Below are 21,971 nucleotides of genomic sequence, written 5' to 3'. Positions count from 1 at the left end.
GGCGGCCTACGGCCGACACCCACCACCAACCACCATCTCCCGCCGCCACCCGCCTCCCACCCCCAGCCTCTCTCCTCCGGCCACCGCTGCCCGCCTTTGGCCGCCGCCCACCTCCCATCGCCGGCCGTCGTGGGCCGCCGGCCGCCATCGTCTCCCGTCGCCACCCGTCTTCCACCCTCGGCCTCTCTCCTCCCGCCACCGCCGCCCACCTCCCACCGCCAGCCGCCGTCCACCGGCCACCATCTCCCACCATCGGTCGCCCTCCTCCCACCGCCGGCCGCCGTGGGCCGCCGTGGGCCACCACCCGCCGTCCACCGACCACGATCTCTCGCCAGCCGCCGTGGGCTGCCGTCCACCGACCACCGTCTCCCGCTGCCGGTCGCCCTCTTTTGGCCGCCACCCATCTCCCACCGCCGGCCACCGTTGGCTGCCGCCCGCCGTCCATCGGCCACCATCTCCCACCGTCAGCCATCGTCCTCCAGCCGCCGCCCGCCTCCCACCACTGGCCATCGTCTCCCGCCGCCACCCGCCCTCCTTCCGCCACCATCCACCGCCCGCCGACCACCCGAGAAGAAGAAATTTTGTGCCGTTATCAAACAAATTTCTGTTTCTGGAACAGAAATTTTGTGTCGTTATCAAACGTATTTTTTTGCTAAGAAACTCCTCCAGAAACAGAAATAGAAAAATCAATTTCTGACCAGAAATTGATTTCTGAAACAGAATGGTTACCATTCGTAGCCTAAGTGGTCAACAGATCATTTCTTGCATGTGCTCCTTTCCCTCCTGGCTAAGGTTTCTTTATTTCGAACCTCTTAATTTATCAATCTTAAATTCCTTCTTTCACACTACATTCAGTTGATTCCATCCAACTTTATCATGTCCTAAGCGAGTAATTTGGAAAGTTTATGCGTATTTTAGTGACTTCGACGTTAAAAAAGACGACGAGTAGGACAAATCTAGTACGTCACTCAAATCGGACGGAACGAAGTGGGGGCTCCGATTTTTCGATGAAGGTCGAAATTTAAACGAAGATATCATCTTTGACAGCCACCTTTGTGCCTAACTTTTAGGTTTAAGAACTCAGGCCAACGAGAGAATTAGAGAAAGCTTAAAGAAGGGTGATGGTGAAAACTGAAAAGTACTTAGAGAATCCGACAAGAAAAGCTCAAAAAGTTCTGATGATGATCTGCAGTCCAGCAAGGTGTGCAGGCCCTCATTCAGATTTTATTAAGAAAATCCGATAAACAGCGAATATAGCTCATGTTTGAGTTATTGCAAGATTTAACTAGGACACCCGCTACATGACAACCCTAAACAACAATTCATCCTTCAAGAATACTATAATGGGTGAGAGGAAGATGGTGGGAGGTGAAGTTAAGAAGCAAACGTGCATGTTTTGGTCGTATTTAGGCTTTTGAGGTGTTAGTTTTGTTTGCTGGCTGTTGGATGTATTGCACCAGGGGCATTAATCTGAATTACAGAGAGGTTTAGTGCTTAATTAACTCACTGAGTATTTGCTCGGCCTACCTCATATCTCTTTGGAGCTTTCTGCAACATGCTTGAGTCATTGCAATCTGATCTGAACCTTGGCAAAATTCTCTTTCCCAGATTCCTGATTTGGCCTTTTAACTTTAACCTGGTGTATTGCTTTTGACTCATGTTCATTACAGTGCAGATACATTAACAAGCTTCCAGTACATGCATCCTAAATCATCATGCTGTCGTATAATTCCATATGCCATCTGCAAGATGAGTGACTAAGCTGCCAACGACCGCCCGTTTTTGGTACTGGGTCACTCGAGACTAGGGTTGAAAATTGAAATAGTTCCTCTTGGAAATTTGGTTTCATGATATATGCTACATGTAATTCTGGTGTATTTGACCTATTGTCCAACGGTACCGGGGCGAGAACAAGAGATTCTTACATAGACTTCAGCATACTTTAATGCCCACTGAAGAATGTACATCGTACTACATGTTTTTCTGTACTATGCATAATCTATCGTGTCTACCACATCAACCGTAGATTAAGGCCATGTTAAGAACTTTAAAGAGAAGTCACTTCGGCCTACTATGCACATGGTTGAATTTGCTTAAAGTTTGAAGTGGAACCAAGAACATAAGCCCAATTTAGATAGGTAATAAATAGTACTCATAGGGATTAACATATGCAAGTGAAAAGAACTTTTGTACCTGAAAACATGTCCTTTGGCAATAAAACCTTGAGATTACCTAAATGGATGAGGCCCAGAATGAGCCTCTCATTTCAGTTGGAAATGTTAATAACCAGATTACCTTCATTGAAGAAAAGTCTTCTTATAAAAAAAAGTCTCACATATCGAGTCGTAAATATGACATGACGTAACTGACTAATCACATTATCTGCATGATGTGCATCATATTCAACTTTAAAGTTGGAATTTTTGAACTCAGAGTTTCTCATTGGCTAATTTCTTCATGTGTCACCGCCAAATGAGATGACTGCAACACAAAACATCCCCTCTTTCTACAAAACAAGAATGGCAATGTCTCAGAGCATTTTGGACAAAGCACACTTATCTAGCAAATTTTCCTGTCTTTCATTTTTGTCTTACCTAAACGACCAGGGAGCCTTCCCCCATCATGAAAGTACAAAAGGATAACATTATGAGCATGATTCTAATTAGCGACTAAATGCACCATTGATTGCGGTCCTCCAGATTACACACAATGATTAATAGAATTTATTAATGAAACATAGTCAGCATTTACTCCAAAGTTGTTACTACCAACCTAACACTTTTTTGAAAGTTTGAATATAAATTTTCACACCTTCATAGGAATCTCTTGCTCTGTAACTGAACTAAAGCTGCAATTTTTGTGACATTATTCTTCTTGTTTTTACATGGAAAAAGACCCCAATCAGACAAATAAACTTTTCCTCTAATTATTCCTGTCATCATTCTTGTTAGCTTGTTAGCCTCGTTATCACTGCCACAATAGTACAAACATATTCCTCTCCATTCTTTTCCCTCTCCATTCTTTTTCTCTTGCTATGGACCAACCCTCGTCATGCGTGACAGTCCAAGAAATCCCATCCAAAAGCTCATCGGGTGGTACTTCGACATCTGTCGAAAGAGACCAAGAAGGAGAGAAAATCATAACCATGAGGAAGAACATCAAGAAAAGAGCAACGGGCAATGATGCAATAAGAAGGTTTCTTGGGGTGAGACAAAGGCCTTCGGGAAGATGGGTCGCCGAAATCAAGGACTCTTCGCTGAAGCTGAGGCTTTGGTTGGGCACTTTCAATAGCGCCGAGGAAGCCGCTTTGGCTTACGACAGCGCGGCTCGGCTTCTCCGAGGGAGGAACGCGAAGACAAACTTCCCGTGCCACCAGCCGATCGGTATTCACCACGAGTTGAACTGCAGTTTCATAGGACAGCATCCAAAAGTCGACCAGATTCTTCAGCATGCAAACATGAAGCAGCAACAAGCAAGATCATCATCGTCATCATCAGTTCTCAACTCTTTTCTCGATTATCCATGGCAAGATCGGAACGAGAGCAGTGAAGGTGGTTCGAAGGATGTCGACACCCTCATCGAAGACACGATAGTTTGCTCGTTGACCTCATCAAAAGAAGGTTCGGACGGTTGCGGTATACAAGGAAACGAGTCCTGTGGGCTCTCATTATTTGGTAGTTCTAAGGTTTATTCCTCAGTGTTCGTGGCCCCTTCTTTTAGTTCTTCAGCGTGTCAAGGTGAAAGAGGAGAATATGATCTTCAAGAGGCTTAGTTTATTGATAGCCTAAGCTCATGGTGACCACTGCTTCTCAATCGTCATAAGTATATTAAGTTTTGCCTTCCGGTTTGGTGTTTTATCAGTTGTTTGGTAACCCCAATAATATCTCCAGTGATGTGTATGCTCTCTGATTGTAGTGATCGTATGATATGAAGTTGCTGTTAGCTACTATGCGTCTTGTTTAAAAGAAATGCAGAAGAAGAAGAAGAAGAATATGTTTGCCTACTTTGTGTATGCTCTCGGATTTGACCATGATCAATACGTGAAAAGCTGATCTTGATTTAGACTCAACCTGAGCAGTCTTTGGTACTGAGATACACAGATGGGATGTAATCTCAAAGTCTCGAATCCGGGATACTCGATTTAGATTCGGAGGACTTAGCTTGCATGTTTTGCCATAGGTTTTTTCTCGTTGATGAGGAAAGTCTCGCCCGTAAATCTTGAGCATCTAGATTATACAGAAGACAAAGAACATGCGAAACTCGCATTATTTCTTTGAGACTAACTCAATCTACTATATTGGTAAACAGTTTCGCAACGAATTCTATCCTTAATGTTGGAGCTGAAGACCATTTAAGAATGCGACATATATTTGTCTAACCAGATCGGTCCAAGATGAATCTCTTGTTGATGAATGGCTAATATCACAACATAATAACAAAAAGGCAGCGTCACATATCGGCGCGAACCGGTCATTCAGATTTCATCATGAAGAGACGATTCCGAGTGGCTATGGGGAAAGATGTAGATGTCTAAGGGGACAATTATCTAGTCTTTGGTTCCGTTTCTCCGGTAAACAACTAGTTCAAATACCAATCGAATTTAGCGACAAAATTATCGGGAAACATGACAGTAGTCACTCGGGCCCGTGGCCGCTGATTCACCTTGATGAAATTCATCTAGGGTGCTTAACCAAGCTCCATTTCAGACAAACTCAAAGGCCTGAATAAGAAGAGAAAGAAGGCGTGCTAAACCTGAGCTTTTCTGGACCTACACCTCTATTCGAGTCCCGTGTCTCCTCCAAGATCTCACGGCAGACCTCTCTACTTCACATATCGTCAGAGTACAGGTCCCACCATCGCCCCCGTGCGAGCATATGGATATATTTGCACAATCTTTGTCGGTGAGAAAGACGGGGCAACGTCTTTATGAATAAGTTCACTGATCATCGATTGAAGTTTGGCGAAACCAGACCACCATCATTCGACCTCGTGGATCTCATGTTTATCAAACAGTTCACACCCCTTGGGTTCATGGATACGAACTAACTGCACAAACCATTCAGATGATTGTACGCAACAATCATTCAAGTCGAATCTATCCGTCGAGCAGCCATTGCAACCATCACCAATTTCGTCGCCGCCCCCCAAAATGTCGTGAAAATCCCATTTTTAATCGTAACACAGTTTTCCAGCGTTTTTATTTTGCGCGAAAACGCCAACGGGCCCAAGAGAGATGGATCACATCTGATGGTGACAGGATTACTTACTCAGCTGTCCTTAACGAAACGAACAATGCGTCCTACTTGTCGCCCCCCAAAAGCTATATCAGAACTTAGCTCCAAATCGACAGGAAGCAAAAACCAACTTGTGAAACTCCTTAAAATAGTCTCTATTATCTGAAGCCAATGGTTTCAACCTCACAATCATTAGGAGATGTCGTCAAGTTATATCAGGAAATACTATCACTAATCATGTCTAGACTCTGTAAATAGTATGATTTAGGAGCAATATGAAGCTCATTTAGGAAAAGATGGACGGCGAAGTCATTTATCTTCTCTAAGGACAAGCAATAAATGGCATGAAACAGCCCAATTGATGTCGATGAGTGATTCGTTTTCTTCAAACAACACAGAAGACCCTGTAAAATACAATCGTAAGCTCGACACTTGACACGGAGAGGAAAAATAACAAAGGAGAGAGTTCGAGCGGCAGATGGGGCAGCTGCTTGAGGGCTGCCGACCTGAGAGCAGCTTCAAGGCTGAAGCCGGGCAGCATCACAAAGGGCAGTAGCGGAGAGAGAGAGAGAGGAGGCCGAAAAAGAATCATTTATCGAAAAGAAGCGAAAAAGTCAAACTAGAAAAACGAACGACTATAGGTAAACGGTGCCCTGTAGGTGACAAATACACAATAAATGCAAGCGACATCACCGGTTGCAGCATTAGAACTACGATGCCGCTGCAGCATAACCTTACGAAAAAAGTACACAAACAATCCATCAAACCACGGAATTAGATATTATGCTGAGCATAAACATTTTAAGACAGCAAAAATCAAAATGAAAACCAACCAAAAAGGAAAAGAGAGAGAGAGAGAGAGAGAGAGAGAGAGAGAGAGAGAGAGTATCCTCAGCCTGCAGATGTCATCCTAGATTCTTCCACAGACCCAGGTTCCCAGAATTTGGTGATTCCTACACAGCGTACGCAAAAGAATCTTTCCTCACAAATCTTTTTCTTTCTTTCCAAACTAGCTTCATAAGCAGAACATGATGCCAGATTCCAAAAGTGCTTCCTTCAATGTTTCGGATTCTCTCTCCCAAGTTGTAGTCCACAAGCTGTTGTTTTCCTTACTTTGAAGCCGCAGCTTGTCCTACCCATGGAACTTCATTCAAAGATGGTCCCCTTAGGGCACCAAAAGGAACCAAGGAACCACTTTTCTACCACCAGATCAAGAAAATGACATGTTCATGGGAACCACTTTCATCCAAAAACTAAATGAAGGCGACCATGAGAAGACTATTCGGTACATTGCAGACAGCCAGTATCACACTTCCCCTAACAAACGTAGGAACAGAGAAGAAAAAAAAATAAAAAACCTAATGACTTCCCGAAACTCAAACCACTCATGACCATGTAGAAACTTCTGGAAAAATCAATCTCCAAAGTTCTTATGTAAAAAGGTGCAGAAGCAATAATAAGCTTGAGCTTGTAAATATTCCAATGCATCAACACGAAGGACACAACTTTTGGCCAAAAGGTCAAAAGATAATTATGAAGAAGAATCAGGATAAACAAGTCGCTTTGAGGAAGGCATCTAGAAAGACAAGCTGATTGAATTGTTAAACATATGCAGGCTTTGTAATGAAGATAATGACCATTTTGCAAATGGCATCAAACTTCTACTTAAAAAAGGAAAACCACAAGTTCCCACAAAATTCAACATCTTTTTGCATTAGAGAACCTATATCAGCAAATATTCCAAGAAACTGGGACTGAGAGGAAGAACCAGAAATGAACTGAAATGATGATGATGATGAAGCACGAGAGGAGAAATCAACTCAACTCCGCACATTCAATTGACAATTGTTTCCTCCATGCTTTGGCAACTATAGTAATTCTTCAAAGCAGGTCAATTGACCCGGAGCAATTTATAGCTAAGCCAACAATTTGTTAACTTCATATGGCCAAATGAGTCTCGACAACAAATCACAGCTCTAACAGTTGCAAGCTTACCGAAATCACCACAACAGCTGCAGAAAATCCTGCTAAAAAGCATCAGTTTCAAATGACGCACACTATCATTCTCTCTCTCTGTTTTTTCTTTCACAAATCACAGCATACTTTTATCTTAAATCAAGCAAAGCTCCCGACAATTTTTCCTTTTTAAGAAATAAGACATTTCATTAAAATCTGTCGGATACTGCAGCAGCACAAGCCGAGCTGAAATGAGAGCTGACAATTTGCCTCATTAAAGCACTCAAAGAAAAACATCATCAAGCTAGGAGCACCAACAAGAACCTCATTTAGTTCGAAAAACCAAGAAAACAAAACAAAACAATGTTTGAAAGAAAAACATAGAGTAAAGAACCACAAGCCACTTTGTTCCCTCACCCTTTGCTCAGGTTCAAAGAAATTTCAGTGACAAGAATCAATTACCTCCCGGGTCATCTTCCTCCATCAAAGACTGCTTGAAAAACAGCTCTTCCACTCAGAAACGAAATGTCCCAAATGGTTCCCAGGAAAACTCTCTCATTCATTGGACCCCCCAATTCCAAAACTACTCCCCCTTTCTCAACATCCCAAGATTTCACCAAGCCAACAAGATCCAAAAAAGAAGAAAAACACAAAAAAAAAAAGAACAAAAGCAAAACACACCCAGAACAAAAGAGAGGAGTGAGCGCTGGATGCAGAGGTTTATCGACCGATTCATGCGTTCTGTCAATTCGAACCAACAAAATACCCCAGGAAGAGATCGATGAACCGCTGCCTCCAGTGACTTCACCCCACCCCCACCCTCCACGCCATTAACAAGCGACCCAAAACAAGACACGAGCTCACCCAACAAGCCCAACCCACGAAAGACCGACAAATCAACCCCTGCAAACACGATCGAGGCACCGTTTCGACAGCAATCCCAGGCCAAGATGACCCAGACAAAAAAAAGAAGAGAAAAACGCAGATCCGAACACGACCTCGCCGCATTCGCCAAGAACTCCCCAACCCCCATGCACAGCGACCCACGAGGAAACGAAGCGTGAAGAGCGAAGACGAGATTTGAAGGATGAACCAGGGGAATCTGGTTGCGTCACCGTCGCCGTACGTCGCTCCGCCTCCGCCTCTCTCTCTCTCTCTCTCTCACATGGACTGTTGTAAATAGTAGAAGTAGATATTTAGAGAGAGAGAGAGAGAGAGAGAGAGAGAGAGAGAGGGGGGGGGATGATTTCTGCCCTTAGCAAATTTCAGCAAATTTTTTTGTTTTTTTTCTTTTTATAATAACTCACACCAATAACCCTGGCATTTATATATATATATATATATAAGGAAAATTATCCAAAAAATTAAGCGCATGTGTACAGTGTACTTCCCTTAACTCTAAAAAAAACTATAGTTAATGTTGACTAGAGTTAAAAAAAAATCCGACGTGGAGATATCTTAATACCTGTCGAGAGGATGTTTGGCGACGATAGGAGGTCAGGTAGACGCCACATAAGGAAAAAAACCCGTAGATTTAAAAGGGAGAAAAATAGAAGCTAGAGAGGGAGGAAAATGTCGAGTTGACGGAAGTTCTCGATTACATTAATCGGATAAGTTCCGTAAATTATTTGTACTAATCTAAACTCTAAAGTATTAAGATTTGAATGTACTAATTGCAAGAGAAACATCGCGTGCGTATTAACTGACATTATTTAAACGAACTGGCAACGTTATTTAGATGTCCGCATGTAGTTATCACATTATTGGGTGTATTACAAAAGAATTGAATTTTAATATTCTTATTTTTGCCCTAATTGGAATAATCAGATGGAGAGGAGACTGGTATGCGCTATGAGTCAATTCTGTTGGATTCTAGGTTAACACAAAATTGATCCGTCGGTGTTCACAGAAAATGAATGATTGGATAAATGCTTTCCTAAAATTGATCGCTTCCGTTGCTTACAAAAATGAGTGCACGAAAAATATTTTAATCGTCCACGAAAATATCTAGTCAAAATTGTTGTGGATAGTGAAAACATTTATTATCGACTAGTTATTTAAGCGATTAGGAAAATATTTTAAAAATCATTCATTTTTTTGTGAAATAAACGGATCAAAAATAAAAAAAAATGATAATAAAAAGAACGATGATCGTTTTTCTCAAGGTGGAGATAAAATTCACAAAAGATGGAGAAAAAATAAGAATTGGAAAGAGCGAAGTATAACATCTTTCTAAAAAGCTGGCCAAGTGGTTAAATACTTGATTTGAAATTAGCGAATTTTGTGCTCAAATTACCACGTTATGGATAAATTAGTAATTTTCAAGAAGTACTAAAAGTGTGTCGATTTCCACACATTTGGATTTCTTTTGTTTCAAAGGTTAATACAACAAAAAATCTCAAATTACGTCGCTTGTGACACATTTACCTCAAATTTTTTTTTGTGACACAAAAAATCCTAAATCATGTCCATTGCGACACATTTACCCAAAACCTTTTTTATGACACCAAAAATCCCAAACTATGCACTTTGTGATACATTTACCGTCCGTTACAATTCCGTCCAAAATTACTGTTCATCGCACTGTTCATCGCTCCTCCAAGAAAAAAATTGCACTGTTCATCAATTTTCGAAAGCTACTGTTCATCGCCTTCTCGCTCGGCCGTAGCTCTTCCGGAAGAGAAACACGGTGAAGGAAGTTTCGCATCCCGCATGTTTGAGGGATCCCGTCACTTGGAAGGCTTACATCTCTTGTTTGGTTGGTCTTGTCGTGAGCTTTGTTGCGCCGGCGTGGGTTCGAGAAGTGAAGCATGAGACGGCTGGGGAGATTGGCCCGTGGGTTGTGGGGATGGCACGAATGCGAGCTGGCCCTCTCCCTTCTAATTTGCTGAATCGTTGGTTAAAGAGTTGCGAAAGTGCCTTGCATTTGTTGCTGCATCCCAAGCGCGTGTCCTTCCGAGCCCAATTTCACCTTGGCTTGGGTCGTATTCGCTTACTGTTCTTCGAGCTCGAGCGGAGCGGCCATGGCCGGCCAAGCTTCGAGCTCGAGCGGCCGCCATGGTCGGCAACTACGACGAAGCTCCCGGAGGTCCAGGCGGGCAATGGGCAGCGACGGACGAGCTCCGGAAGAGCTTCGGTCGAGCAAGAAGGCGAATGAACAGTAACTTCAAAGGCGACGAACATAACTTCAAAGACGATGAACAGTGTAATTTTTTTATGGAGAAGACGATGAACAGTATTTTTGGACGGAATTATAACGGAGCGGAGACGTATCGCAAAGTGCATAGTTTGGAATTTTTAGCGTCACAAAAAAAAAAGTTTGGGATAAATGCGTCACGATGGGCATAATTTAAAGTTTTTTGTGTCACAAAAAAAAATTTGCGGTAAATATATAACAAGTAGTATAATTTAGGATTTGTTGTGGTATTAACTCTTGTTTCAATAAAAAAATATAAAAAAGAGGCTTTTCGCTGGACTGGGGGGCGCAGTGACACGTGTCTGGTTCCGAGTGCACCGCGGATGATGCCAAAACTAAGGGGACCACCTAGCAGTAAACGACAAGATTTTCCGAAAGAGTAATTTGACTTGGTCAAAGTTTCATAACAAACCTTTAGGATTTATGAAATCATAATTCCCAAATATAGATAAAGCAATATAGTTTTGATCGCCAAAAATTGTTGTTTGCGAATAATTATATCTTATGAATAGGTGAAAATGTGCTTTTATAAAGAAAATTAATCTCTGCTAAATAATATAAAGAACGTATAAATTTGAGATTCATGATTTTCGCCGTAGGATTCTGATTGATTTTCATATTTAAAAGTGTGATTCCCCGTTTCTCGTTTGTATTCTTATGTTATCCCTTGATGTATGTATTTGTGTTACTAGTATTTTAATATATACTCAATTTTCAATTTTATGAGCTCTTTCTGTATTTTAATCTTGCCAACTATTTATCTTCGGTATTTTCAGTTCCTTTCCGTGGGACACAAGCACAGATGCTTGGCTATTTGAAGTTTAACACCCCTGCCGAATTCAAAAACCCGTTAATTCCAAACTTTTAGCCTTTACGGTTGACTTTGATTTAGAGTAGTTTGCATGCAATTTATGAATTTGAGCACATTTCTAATTTCTGAGCTGCGAATTTCCCGACGCTTCGATCAACTACTCAATACTTTTAATCTTTTGACCCATCTATGTTTAATTGTGAACCGTATTTCTCGATTGCAGACTTGTAATAAATATCATAAATTTACAATTATGTTTTTTCTTTTACATTTCTTGAATCTTTAAATTAACATGAACTTATCAAGCACGAGAATATAGAGATTTCTATGGATTTTGGTGGGATCACCCAATGAATCTAAAAATTAAAAATTGAAAAGGAAGATCAACAAGTGGGTATACAAGTAAAGAGTCCCATTTGAAAGATTCGAGCATAAGACGTCCCTACTCCGATACAATTTATCTAAAGATTCGGTATCCACATAATAATATTGTCCTCCACATTCTAGGGTGAGGCTTTTCCTCACATTTATAAACCGATCACTAACATCTTCTACAACCGATGTGGGACAACCTCAACACTCTTGAGAGGAGCTTGCTAGCAAATTTGCTAGGTGGCAACATTAGTCTCTAGACAAAAGTATGCATATAAATAGTTGTATCCAATCCCGAGAAATTACCTAGAAAGACCAATGTATTGTTCATGCAAGGATGGCGAACAGTGAAATTTTGTTGGCCGAGACATTTAGGCTCCGTTTGTTTATCAGAAAACGAATGATTTGAAAAACATTGTCCTCAAAATGATCGCTTATATCGCTTGAAATAATTGGACAAATAAAAATATTTTCATTACCGAAAATAATTTATGTCTAAATATTTGCATGAACGATGAAAATATTTTTCGTTCGTTCATCTTTTAAGCGATACAAACAATGATTATCAGCAAAACGTTTTTCAATTCAGTTAAGCTAGTTGGCCTCTTCCCATACAATCTCTCACTTTCAGATTTACCTAGCACTCAATTTTATCTTTTTATTTTTATCTAGCACTCAAATTTCACCCACCACCAAGGTTGACAATGGCTTGTCTACCCTAAGACGTGACACTCGAAAGTTAACAAAATGCCCAGATTCTCTGCTCTACGATGCCAAGTCAACACATTCGTGAATTGGCCAAGAGATGCTCCCCAACACATACAGCATTGAAATGAACAAAGTGGACACTTTCCTTGAACTTACCTATAGTCCAACTAGACTAACCTGTCCTGAAAATCTTCTGTCTTTCTGGTACAAATTTAATCACCGACGCGCTATTTCTGTTATAAAGTCCATGCCATTGGGACCAAGATGAACCTCAAATCCATAACCAACTTCAACAGTCACCACCCCCTCCTCCATTGCTTAATATACCAAGATCCCACCCCCCCTCTTCTTCTCTTCTCCTCCTCCACCACCACCGCCACCACCACCACCAACCACCCACCGACGCCGCCGTCGCCGCCGCCGCCGCCTCCTCCCCTCCTCCTTCCAAGAACCCGCTTTTTCATCCGCGCATTCACCTCCGGCCTCCCTGCGGAGGAGCACGCAGATTCCGTGTAGCAGAACATCGCGTGCCACGACGTTAAAAATCTAGCCATGGCGGAGTCGCTGAGCCAGCTGAGGGACATATTCGAGCGGTTCGACATGGACTCCGACGGCAGCCTGACGATCCTGGAGCTCGCGGCACTCCTCCGCTCGCTCGGGCTCAAGCCATCCGGGGACCAGGTCCACGTCCTGCTCGGCAACATGGACGCCAACGGCAACGGCCTGGTCGAGTTCGACGAGCTGGTGAACGTGATACTGCCGGGCATAAACGAGGACGCGCTGATCAACCAGGAGCAGCTCCTGGAGGTGTTCCGTTCCTTTGACCGCGATGGCAACGGGTACATCACCGCGGCGGAACTCGCCGGGGCTATGGCCAAGATGGGCCAGCCGCTGACGTACAAGGAGCTCAGGGAGATGATCAAGGAGGCCGATGCGGACGGGGATGGCATGATTAGCTTTAATGAGTTCGCTACTGTAATGGCGAAATCGGCCTCTGATATCTTCGGCAGATCCTTTTAGTAATGTAGATGATCCTTTTACTGGTAATGTGGTGATCTTTGGCAAGCCAGAACGACATAAGGTCATCCACATTGCAGAGAGTTTGTGCAGATTCATGGTCTCTCTGGAAAACCAATGTTGATTAGATGGTTAGAATTCTAGAAAGTGAGTTCTTTCTTGCTTTGCAATGCGCATGATTCGCGCGACACGAGGCAAGAACCCGAGAACCCGGTTCGACCTCAACTGTTGATTAATTCTTTTATATGTAGATAAGATCTGTCAGCCGACAATTTGTTCCCCAGATCAATTGATTTCTGGAGTTTCTCCTCGTGCAAGTCCTGATCTTGTGTGTGGATTGCTCGCTGTATTTTTTTTCTTCTCATGATCTGCAATTTCACTCCGAACCCGGAATCCGATTGCGCCAAGAAACAAATAGGTAGAAGCATGAGATTGTCATTGTGAACCACCCTTTTTTTTTATTGCTTTCTGCATTCGGACATGAGAAGGTGAGTTGTCCCATGTAATTTTTAACGTTTGTGATGGTGAGTGTTGACCAAGGGTAGAGACAGATTTAGCTGTGACCATGTGCTTAAAGTCACTGCATGATTCAACTCAAAGCTCTGTCTCATGGATGGCAGAATCAATCCATTCCTGCGCTGTCTCTATAAAACTTTTAATCTGAATGGCACGAATTGTCAGAGTTTGCACTCGTTGTAGAGTTATAGTTGTGTCAGCTGAGAAAAGTTCTGCATAGCATATTGATTTGCTACCGCATAAAAGGGATCCGTTTCGCGTCTCGAATGTATTCGGACCTTCAACAATAACCGAGAGAAATGTGTCCAGACCAACATTTGCTACCAGAAATAAGTGAAAATAACACAACAAATTCTATGTAAAAGACATAGCAGCGGCGCGAAGATTACTTGTTCTTTGCTTATGCTAAGTTTACTGAGATGCCCAGATAAAGATTTCTTAAACCATGTGAATGTCAGTGATAGGAATAGTGACTTGGAAGAGGAGCTTGCTGGGTCATTTCTTGACTAAAAGGAAGAGGTCTTTTTTACTGCTCTGAGAACTGAACTTGCCGATTTGAACTCACATGTCACGTCTGCAACATATCGAAGCTCCGGATGCGGTTGTGTGGTTCTCAAAACCAGCTGGAATTTAAAGATTGTGGAGAATATACTGGCTGTAGTTTACGGAATTGACTTGAGGTCGCCGAGTACTAAGTTAAGATGATTTCTAATGACCATCATAAGCTTGTTGTTTTGGTCTCCCAATTGGGTTTGGCGATGCAATCATATGACATCTCAATTAGGTATGCATGAGATTCTCAACCTATACGAAGAGCTTGTGGCAGCAACTGGCTTTTTTGGCTACTGGTTTTCCCAAATCACACTGCTGATCTATTCAGAACAGATAGAGAAATCTCCGCAATATTGGTTATAAGAGTAATGACAAGTACAGTTTACTACTTCATCCGTGACAAGATTGGTGAAAAATCCTGTCCAATGTCTCTCCATGCTTCCAAAACATCAAATAATTGTCTTGGAGCTGAAAAAATGTTGCAGGAGGTCACAGCAGCGCAATCACAGTTGGGACCGTCATCTTGCGAACCTCCTTTGAGAAAAAGCGGCTCGAGAGTTGATCTCTCGTGGTATACACGCTTAAAGACCTTAATACTTGCTAACAAAGTATCCTAATAATAGTCTACAAAAAGAAAGAATCTCTTCATTCTTCTTCAGCCTTGATCTCCTCGAAGCGTTTTGATGTCGCCTCATAACGAGCAGTGAAACCGACTGTGGTGGGCTTCAATGATCTCTGGCACACCAGTCGACAGTATTCAGGATCGTCTGATTGCCCATCATTCCTTATCCAATGTATCATCTGATGGTACATTGGGAAAAACCGCATTTGAACGGCCGAGTAAATGAAATACGGCAGGAGCGATGAGACCAGAACGAAGAGTGTGATGAGCCAAAAGGAGAAAGCGGGCGCGCATGCCTCGAAGAAGACCATATAGGCGGTCGTGGATATTTCAGGGTCCATAGCTCCGTACGCTAGGAGGAATATGTACCAAAATATAATCCCTCCCCAGATGAAGAGATGTTGAATGTATGTGAAGTAGTTGATTGATAGCGCCATCTGGCAGTTGACGACCCAAACGACGCAGGTGTACATCGTCGTTCCAAGGATTTCGAAGCCGACCACTTCACCTCCTTTCCTAAATGCTTGAGTCTCCACGGCGCAGACACAGAAGAAGAAGATGCAAGTGGCACTGAGGACTCCGTTTAACGCCCATCCAAGGATTCTGCTCCAGCTGAATAGCATGTTTTGCACGCCTTCTTGGTATAAAAGTGGGAACTGTAACGTCAAATAAATTCAATCGATAAGGATATAATTAAAGCATACAGAAACTACGAGCAACATAACAATGTTGCATTAACGAACCTACCCTGAGACATAAGCGAGCTGAGACGTCTTGGTCGAATACTCCGAGGGCAATTACGGGGAGTGAGGTGAAGAAAACGTTGTAAAACGAGAGATACCAATCATTGTAAGCGGTTTCTCCAGAGAATGCGGCATAGGCCTCGAAGTAGAAGAGCGTGAAGCCAAAGGCAATGTTCTTGTAGAAGAAATAGCAGATCTGTTAATAGATATAAGCAGAACATAAGTGAATAGATCCATTGGACGGAAGTGGCAAGGGCCAAGAAACAATCTAAATTTTTGGCTTTCCAATATGAGAGCGAGTGTATCTCTCCAATAACAAAAAGATGTTTCTGCAAGTCTAGAGATTGAACTTTCTCGTTGATTGTTACCATTGATGACATCCTTCTGTAACACCAATGCCCGTGGACAAGTAGCAACCTTTCCAGAAATCGGAACTGCGCAATCGCAATGTCGCTGGACATAACAGCCTGAAAAATTGGAATAACAGTGACAGTGAGCTGATCAGACAACAAGTGGTACTGGCATACAAAGAAAAGGAGAACCTCTTGGAGTTGTTACCTGCATTCCTTCAAATCCGCTGATGCCAACTCCAATATCTGCTTCCTGAAGCATTCCTACATCATTTGCGCCATCGCCAATCGCTAAAGTGGTACCGCCTGTTCTGAGTTTAACCAGCCTTGTGACCTAGAAATTTCAAGGAGCGAAACTAGTGAATCTTCAATTGGTAAATAAGGCAACTCGGACACGGAATGTTTTAATGTCAACCTTTAAACTGATGCATTGCTAATGCTTGAGTTCTCAAAGATAGGAATTTTTTAATAAGTCCAGCTAGCTTAGCATCTATAAGATTTATCAGGATTCTCTTGAAAACTTCACTTTTTTCACAGTGGCTTCAAAAACCTGCTGCAACAGAACATAGTAAATGAAGTGAAGTACAGAGCCCATTTTAATTTCGATTCTGCATAGCATAATAAGATAATCCCCTACGATTTTTCTTACACAATTCATCATAATTGGCTGGACCAAAGGCCAGATTGTTATCTGCAGTTCATAGCGATTTTAGAAGACTGTGGAGCTGAGAGAAAATACAAGCACAATCAGGTTTTTTTAAAATTATCTCAATTCGACAAATTATGGTAGAAGGACTAGAAAGACTAATAGGGCAATATGACGAAGATTGCGGGACATACTAATGCTTTCTGTTTGGGAGATGAGCGACAGCAAATAACAGATGCACAGCCAATGGCAAGGTCGAGGAACATGTCCTTGGCATCGTCTTCCAGAGCATAAGTAAGCGAGTTGCCATCGATGATCAATGCCAAAACGTCAGGGCTTTCCCTAGATGCATCAAGCAAAGCTTTGCCTTCACTTATATCACGGAGGACGCTTGCCTTGACTGCCTGAAAAAGCAAGCAATCTCTGCCAGCCTCACTACTAGTAATATTTGAATATGTAAGCAAAGGAAACATAAGAATATAGAAGAAAATACCGCAGCAGTGGCAGAACTGTCCCCTGCTTTCTCCAAGGACTTATACTCCGGTGTCTCAGAGTTGATTATTATCTGCTTCATTCCTTGTCTAAGCAAGCTACAGGAAAAGCTGCAAACAATCCAACAGTAAGTTTAAATTCTTCAAATATTGCCTTTGTTTACTCCACATATAAAAAGAAGACCTACCCAATATTGATCGCCGTCTCCATCTTGTCTCCTGTGAGAACCCACATCTTGATTCCAGCTTGAGCAAGTTTGTCAATGCAATCAGGAACCTATCCAACATAATTCATATGTAACCCAAACCTTTATTAAGAACTGGAAAATGTGGGTCAAGATATGGATAATTGAGATTATTTTGTGAGAAAACCATAAGCAGCTTTGACTATCTTTCACAACTATTAAAAATTGTTTCCACAATCATTTTCCAGTTATGATCAGTCCCTGCTGGAATCTGTATTCAATTAAAGTGTCTCAACTCAAGTTCTCACCCCATTTTGAAGTTTATCCTCGACAGCTGTAGCCCCCAGGAGAATTAAATCCTTCTCGATCCTTTCTTCAACTGCCTCAATCTCTTCCTCGCGATCGGCGCTAACTATATTCTTTGCAGCTGCAAATGCTTCATTGAACTCACTGTACTCATCCTCATTAAGCTCACGATATGCTAGCACCATTGTCCTCAAACCTGCGTCGGCATATTCATTTACGTGCTCCTTTGTCTGTTTTAAATATTCGCTTCCAGTTTCTGAAAGTCTCTCAAACATGACACTGTTTGATTGGAGAGAGAGAGAGAGAGAAAGAGAGAGAGAGAGAGAGAAAGAGAGAGAGAGAAATTATTAGCCTAAGTCAAAATTTCCAAGTTGAGGCCATGAGTAGTCCATGATAATTGGATCTTTATTTATCAAACCTGTCGGCTCCTTTAGTGAGCAGTAATAGCTTCCCCTCCTCATTCCTCACAATTACAGACATCCGCTTCCTCGAGCTACTGAACTCCAAGATACTTAACAGCTTATAGGTTCTGCAAATGAACACCCGATATGACTCATACCTCAAGGATGTTTGATTAACTCTAGCAGGATATGGTAATTAAACCCATAACATGCCATTATTACATATATCACAGAAGAAAAAGCTTCAGCAACTTATCATCAGGATAACTACCAGAGCAAGCAAAGTAAAATTTTGTTTAGGTCATTTATTACCAATTATTGACAAAAAGCTAACCTTTCCACTTTTTTTCCAGACGTCAGGTCTAATTCACGCACTGAGATGCTTGTCTGAGTCCTCTCAAAAAATTCAAAACCAAGTTCTCTTGCTGCAATCACAAATGCCGCCTCATCTGGTGATTCGGCTTCATATGAGATTCTTCCTGTTTCTTCATCCACTTCTGGGATTGCAGTGTGGCAAATTGCTAACAATTGCAGGAACTTCTGGAGGACATCTGCCCGAGGCTCATTTACCCAGTTACCATTCATAATCCTTTCATCAGTGAAATTAAATCCCTTTACAGATGTCTTGTCCTCAGTATGGACTTCCTCTCCTGCCACCTCTTCATCTAAAGACGACCCTTTTCCCCAGGCAACAGCCCTTTCAACTTCCGTGATTCCGGTGCCATAGGCAGTACCAGCCACTGAACACTTTATGAATTCCATGGAATTGCAGGTCAAAGTACCGGTTTTATCGGAAAGAATTGTGTCAACCTGGCCTAGTTCTTCATTCAAATTCGAGGTACGGGCCTGAGCAGGCTTGTCTCCTTCCTCATAGTACATAAGCAGATCTCGATTAATGAAGATGCTTTGAAGAACCTTCACGATCTCTATGGACACATACAAGGAAATGGGGATGAAATAGCTGTACAACATTAGTGCTGTCAAAAAATGCAATAAGGCTGCAATCACCGCTCTTTTGGGATCATAGTAGATTGTCGTATCATCTGGTCGTAGATACCACCTTGTCATAAATTCACCTCCAAGGTCATGACTGGTAGAAATTCCAAAGAATATCGAGCCAATGATAGAGAGAAGAACCAAGAAAGCGAATAAAGAGTACACAATTTTATCCATTCTTCTCTCGATCTTGCTTCTCTTGGAGGGCGGTGCAGTTGAATTCTGAATGACCTTCGTGTCATGACCTGTGAAAATGACCACCCCATAGACGTAATCTGTGTTACGTAGCTTTGAGTCCCTTAGCAGAAGTTGCTGAGGACTTAGAGGGTGGTGTTCTTGCCCAAGATCCAAGGTCCCAATGAAAGAGTACAAATTCGCATTCGGGTCTTCACATCTAATCATGGCCTTACAATTTAGAAAGTCTGAGTCCTCTTGCAATTTCGAAGTTGCATCGAGTGCTTGTTTTAGCTTCAAGTTGGTTTCTCCATCAAGATTCATGGTCTCGACATAGCAAATTGCTTCATCGTAACTGGATGAGAGTAAGATCAGGTCAGCTGGGAAGAATTCATCCTTCTCTACCTTCACAACAGTTCCAACTTTCAAATCTCGCCATTTAGTATCGTTGAAAACACCATCACCATTATGCACTTTTACCTTCCTATTGTTCACCTCAATATCCTGTCCCAACAGCGCCAGCAAAACCAGCCAACAGAAAATTGTTTTTATGACTTACGAGTTTAAAGTATCAAAAATGAAATGCCGATGTTAATCGGATAATCCTCACCTATGGCATGAAATAGACATATCGCACAAATAAAACGCACACAGAAGCACACGTTATTGGATGATCAGACAATTTTGGAGAACTATATCAACCACCTATGCTGTGCACATTTTTCGTACTAAAGGCGAGCAGTCCTTGTTACCTCAACACGCCTATCAAAGCTGAAATGATTTCTAGGTGGAAAAGCAAGAACACTTTGCTGTGTATCCCAATGGACATAAGAAATGGAGATAATAATTTCGTCTCTCTGCAAGCGGTGATTAATGGAGGCTTACCTGCTTCTTCCTCTGCCAATCTTCGATAATCTCCTTGGCCATCGTGACTCCAATAACGACAACTAGAGGAAGGACATTGCTGACGGCAGAGTAAGGAGACATCGGAGTGAAAGATAACAAAGCGCAAAGGAGGAAATATATGTTGGCCACCCTCCTGAACTGCTCGAAGAATGACTTGGGAAGGAATGTGGCAAGCGTGTACTTAGTGCTCCTCACATAATTACCAGCATACTTCTGATTACCGGCCTCGATGCAATCCGGGTCATTGCAAAACACCACTCTCGAAAAGCCGGGCCCTCCGATCAGGAAATGCTCGCCGAAGAAGGAGTCTTTCCCGCTCGAAGAAGTGTGGATTCGGCCGAAATGGTGCTTCCTTTTCCTACCACCGGCCATTGCCTTCGACTTTTAAACTTCTAACCGCAATGTCTAGTTTCAGACCCCATAAAGAGCTCTTCCGGAGGACACAATCCCTCCTCCAAGAATTAAAAACACCCTGAAATCAGCTTCCTCTGTACTGTTGGATCCAAAGTGCGCATCAAAACCCATGTTCATACAGGACAAAATATTGGAAAGCAACTGATCCCTGTCTTTGAACAGGATTGGGTGGAAACTTAGAAGAGACAGAGAGAGAGATTTGAAGATATAGTGGAAAGACAGTTCAGGTAGCAAATCCCAGGAAGAAGAAAGGAATGAAAGTTTCAGCTGAAAGAGCCAAAGAAACGAAGGAAATGTGCTTAGAAGGGACAGATTCCATCCTGTAGAGACCTGATCTTCGAAGAAGAGAATGACCTGCAAAGAACCCAAAAGAGGGTAGACCGCTTGGAACTGTGGGATCTTTGCGAAATTTCTTATGGTTTAAGCTATAGTAGTAAATTTGAGATTTTGTCAATGTCAAACAAGGCCAGCCAAGTGCACCAAGATTCTAAAGTTCTGAAATACTGTTTTCTCTTTCGCTTAAGCTCTGGACCTTCCTGTCATTCCTTCGTTTTGACCTGTAGGTGGAAGTAGCAAGTATGACTTTTGTTGGATGCTGTACTACACCAGGCACCCAACTACTTCTCTCACTACCCACTTCTTCGGGGGGAAGAAAGAACAGGGACCAGAGAAGGGTAGGGGAAGAAGACGTGGCTGCCTCTTTACATAGAAAACTCTTTAAAGTAACATTAGGATAGGCAATATTCAGGCATGACGTTTTTTGAGAGATATGTATCGTAATAAGTGTCGACTCTTGCTCACAGTACTCAAACTCTGGAAAATAGTTTTGAGTAAGAGCCGACGCTTATCCCATACTCTTACTCCAATTGATGAACTGGGTTTAATCCGAGGTTTGCAGCTTCATGTGTCGGGTCTCGACACGACTTTTAACGGCTTCTTGAGATTGGTTCGATTTATCTTTAGGCGAAGCTAAGATGTTAGTATAATCTCGTGCGCGAAAGCTAATCGAGATTTTTTCTAGCCTAACCGATCTCGCTATAGTCAATAAATCACGTACCAAAACTATTGCCATCAACCTCCACTCCTCTCCTATCGCTCCCTGACTCTTGGGGTCAATACAAACCGGGGGGTTGTGCAGAAGAAGCCCGAAGCACCTTTTGGGCCCGGCCCGCCCATTCACAACATCTAGGCCCAGTGGACCTTGTTTAGGCCCAAGAAGCAAAAAGCCCAACAGGCCAGGCCCATCTAAGAAGTCAAAACCGAATTTTCCCCTAAACGGCGTGGTACGTGCACGAAATTAGTTTCTGACCTTTTCTCCTATCAGCTCCTCTCTCTCTCTCTATATAAATAAATAAATATTTTTTTTTGGGTCGAA

The 21,971-nt window shown here is 42.4% G+C and overlaps 3 protein-coding genes and 1 long non-coding RNA gene across 4 annotated transcripts; 2 read left to right on the top strand and 2 right to left on the bottom strand.

Annotated features, from left to right (window-relative positions):
• The first annotated feature begins 2,955 nt into the window (after positions 1-2,955).
• LOC115676678 (ethylene-responsive transcription factor ERN1-like) lies at positions 2,956-3,949 on the top strand. Its single transcript, XM_030599639.2, has one exon. The coding sequence runs from the start codon at positions 3,035-3,037 to the stop codon at positions 3,770-3,772; it is 738 nt and encodes a 245-aa protein (XP_030455499.1). The 5' UTR covers positions 2,956-3,034; the 3' UTR covers positions 3,773-3,949.
• A 1,857-nt stretch (positions 3,950-5,806) lies between these two features.
• On the bottom strand, positions 5,807-8,412 carry LOC115676680 (uncharacterized). The gene is made up of 2 exons (XR_008818329.1): positions 7,653-8,412; positions 5,807-7,246 (listed from the first exon to the last, which is right to left on the bottom strand). It is a non-coding gene; the product is annotated as an uncharacterized LOC115676680 (long non-coding RNA).
• A 4,272-nt stretch (positions 8,413-12,684) lies between these two features.
• On the top strand, positions 12,685-13,608 carry LOC130140319 (probable calcium-binding protein CML15). The gene has a single exon (XM_056319423.1). The coding sequence runs from the start codon at positions 12,830-12,832 to the stop codon at positions 13,295-13,297; it is 468 nt and encodes a 155-aa protein (XP_056175398.1). The 5' UTR covers positions 12,685-12,829; the 3' UTR covers positions 13,298-13,608.
• A 1,170-nt stretch (positions 13,609-14,778) lies between these two features.
• On the bottom strand, positions 14,779-21,093 carry LOC115676672 (putative phospholipid-transporting ATPase 9). The gene is made up of 12 exons (XM_056319421.1): positions 20,951-21,093; positions 20,162-20,744; positions 18,441-19,780; positions 18,124-18,234; positions 17,708-17,984; positions 17,403-17,491; positions 17,217-17,325; positions 16,918-17,127; positions 16,286-16,411; positions 16,096-16,194; positions 15,732-15,923; positions 14,779-15,640 (listed from the first exon to the last, which is right to left on the bottom strand). The coding sequence occupies exons 2-12, from the start codon at positions 20,552-20,554 to the stop codon at positions 15,008-15,010; spliced, it is 3,579 nt and encodes a 1,192-aa protein (XP_056175396.1). The 5' UTR covers positions 20,555-20,744; positions 20,951-21,093; the 3' UTR covers positions 14,779-15,007.
• Between the last annotated feature and the right edge of the window lie 878 nt (positions 21,094-21,971).

The sequence above is a fragment of the Syzygium oleosum genome, unplaced genomic scaffold (genome assembly GCF_021117445.2).
Source record: "Syzygium oleosum isolate NSW1041296 unplaced genomic scaffold, Sole_v2.1 Sole_v2.17, whole genome shotgun sequence".
NCBI classification, from domain to species: Eukaryota; Viridiplantae; Streptophyta; class Magnoliopsida; order Myrtales; family Myrtaceae; genus Syzygium; species Syzygium oleosum.
This window is presented reverse-complemented; position numbering and strand designations above follow the sequence as displayed.